This window comes from Arachis duranensis, chromosome 7, assembly GCF_000817695.3.
Source record: "Arachis duranensis cultivar V14167 chromosome 7, aradu.V14167.gnm2.J7QH, whole genome shotgun sequence".
In the NCBI taxonomy this organism is placed as follows: Eukaryota; Viridiplantae; Streptophyta; class Magnoliopsida; order Fabales; family Fabaceae; genus Arachis; species Arachis duranensis.
Genome location: NC_029778.3, coordinates 5286106 through 5288546, shown reverse-complemented (window position 1 = coordinate 5288546; position 2441 = coordinate 5286106). Strand labels below are relative to the sequence as shown.

The following is a 2441-nucleotide window of genomic DNA, read 5'->3' as shown; positions in this document are numbered from 1 at the left end:
AGATTATTATATGTAGGAACGAAGTTTAGTATATATGAAGGGGGCAATGGCTCCTCCCAAATAAATAAATTTTATTTATAAAGTTTTCTAATTTTATAATTTGACCCTCCCTAATTTTATTTTTTTGCTTTTTATTTAGTTGTATTTTCCATATTAGCTCCCTCTTAAAAAGGGTTCGAGCTTCGTCCTGATTATATACATAAGATAAAATTCGAACCTTTAACATTTATTTAAGTAGACTAATAAGCTAATCACTAGACTAATTTAATTTGATTTAATATGAAAAAATCGTTATACATTTACCGAAGAGAAATTATACAAATTTTTATTATAACATATTTTCTTTTTCTTAATAATTTTTTTTCTAAAATTTTTTATTATTCACTCCACATACATAATAAAAACTTTTCTTTTTTTTTTTGAAGTAAAAACTCAACCCAATAAAATAGAGCAAAGAAAATAACAAAGAGTAGCTACTCAAAACACAAATTAATCCCAGTTATTTTCGGTATAGCTATCAACAACCAAAGAAATCACCGCTACTCCAGTCGTCAAAAAACAAAAAGGACCTATTTATAATTTTTACCACACTTTGAGTCTTGATTATTGAAGATTCTAACATTCCGTTAAATCACATTTTTAGTCTTATCTTTTTTTTTTCTTTTGAATATCTTATCTAATATTCTATTAACTAAATCTTAGGCTTAATAGTTACCACCATAGTATAAATACACCACCTAAGTTTAAAAATATTCTTAATTAAACTCATTGTTACGAAAGCTTGATACAGTTACTGTCTAATAAAACTCTTTGTAATAAAGCTCAACATAAGTCCAGAAGCTTGATTTTTTCAATGCTTTGCATGCTTTTATGGTTTTGTAGATGCTATGGATAATTTCATGAGGCAGAGAATGGCCGGAAGCCACCCCAATTTTGATGTTCCTGAACAGAGTTGGGGTGTTGTTAGTTCTGGTCCTTATTTGATATTTACCATTCTAATTGTATCACACTATTATTCCTTTGTTGACTCAGCATAATTCATGTCCTCTTTGCTGTGTTGAAGTGGAAGTTTAACACGACAAATAAGACACGAGTTATGCTGAACCAACTAAGAAATAATACAATTGGAATGATACATGTAGTTATATGACATCTCTCTGGACAATATTTATCGGTCGTTGCTATTGAAGTCTTTAAAAACTATGGAGATTATGTTTGTAACGATAATTGTGAACAACAATGCTAGGGAATCAACTCTATATAAGCCAAGAATCAGCCAACTGGTAAATCAGAGGCACCGGTGACTTTAACCAGATGTTGCTACTGATAGGCACACGGATGTTTCTTTTTGTTATAAATTGGATGGTTTTCGATATGATTTCTATGTTTCATGTGTTACGCATAACATAATTAATTATATGGAACCAACTAATGAATGATCAAAGCAAAGCATCTGTTCCGATCACTAGCGTATCTTCCCTCATGTTTTAAACGTGGTCAACAATAATTTAAAAAACAAATTAAATTATAAATTAATAAAACTAATTATAATTAATTATGTTGTTCCATTCTTGACTGATTATTAGTTGGTTCATATACTTTTCCTAATTATGAATTGTCAAACCCTTCGCTTATTTCTCAACTGGCATCAACCACAAATATCAAAGTCCTACAAAAGCTAGAGGAAGAAACTAGGCTTATGCATTTAAATTCTTGAAGGAAATTGAAATACTTGCAGACATCATTTGAAAATAAATTACATATCATCCAAGAAATAAAACTCGATTTCTCAACCAAAATTGAGGTCCCAAAAGCGTGATCTTGAGGTCACACGAAAATAACTCAATCATTGCTCCAATGTTCTTCCGTTTTTTTTTAAAATAAAACAAATATAAGAAAATCATAACAAGGTTTTATTATTTCCACTTTTCACCCTAAGCTATCAAATTATAAAAGCTAAAGTAACCATGTCAAATTAGTGTCTTCACTTCCATTAATTCATGAGCAAAATCATTAAAAAGAAAAATGATGTTAATGGCTTAAGTGCATACATGCTTTACAATAAACAATATATTATGATATTGGTATGATCCATAATTTATTTATTATGTTTCTTTATTCTTTTCTTGATCTCCAATCAATTTATACAGCTAGCAGGTTCTCCAAAGTGGAATAATTTATACAATAACATATATTGTAGTAATAATAGAAAACTTATATAAGAGAGGGGGAAGAACATAGTAGCTACATGACTTTCTTCAAAGGTGCTGAAAGTTCTGAATCAATTCAGAAAGAACCACATATCCTGATCCTCCAAGCACCAGTAGTAGTGTTATCTTCCCTCCAGGAACTAGTTCAGGTATTTTCACAGATGCAGATGATGAATTTGAGTACCTATCAGACCATGACATTGCAGCTGGAATAACTCCAAAAAGCACCAA

At 30.0% G+C, this 2441-nt stretch overlaps 1 protein-coding gene across 1 annotated transcript in view; it reads right to left on the bottom strand.

Moving 5' to 3' along the window:
* Positions 1–2049: 2049 nt before the first annotated feature.
* Positions 2050–2441, bottom strand: part of LOC107496634 (uncharacterized) — a 4816-nt gene continuing 4424 nt past the window's right edge. The window contains exon 14 of the mRNA XM_052251454.1: positions 2050–2441. This exon is cut by the window's right edge and continues 2 nt beyond it. Within this exon, the coding sequence (XP_052107414.1) occupies positions 2259–2441 (183 nt within the window). The 3' untranslated portion in view covers positions 2050–2258.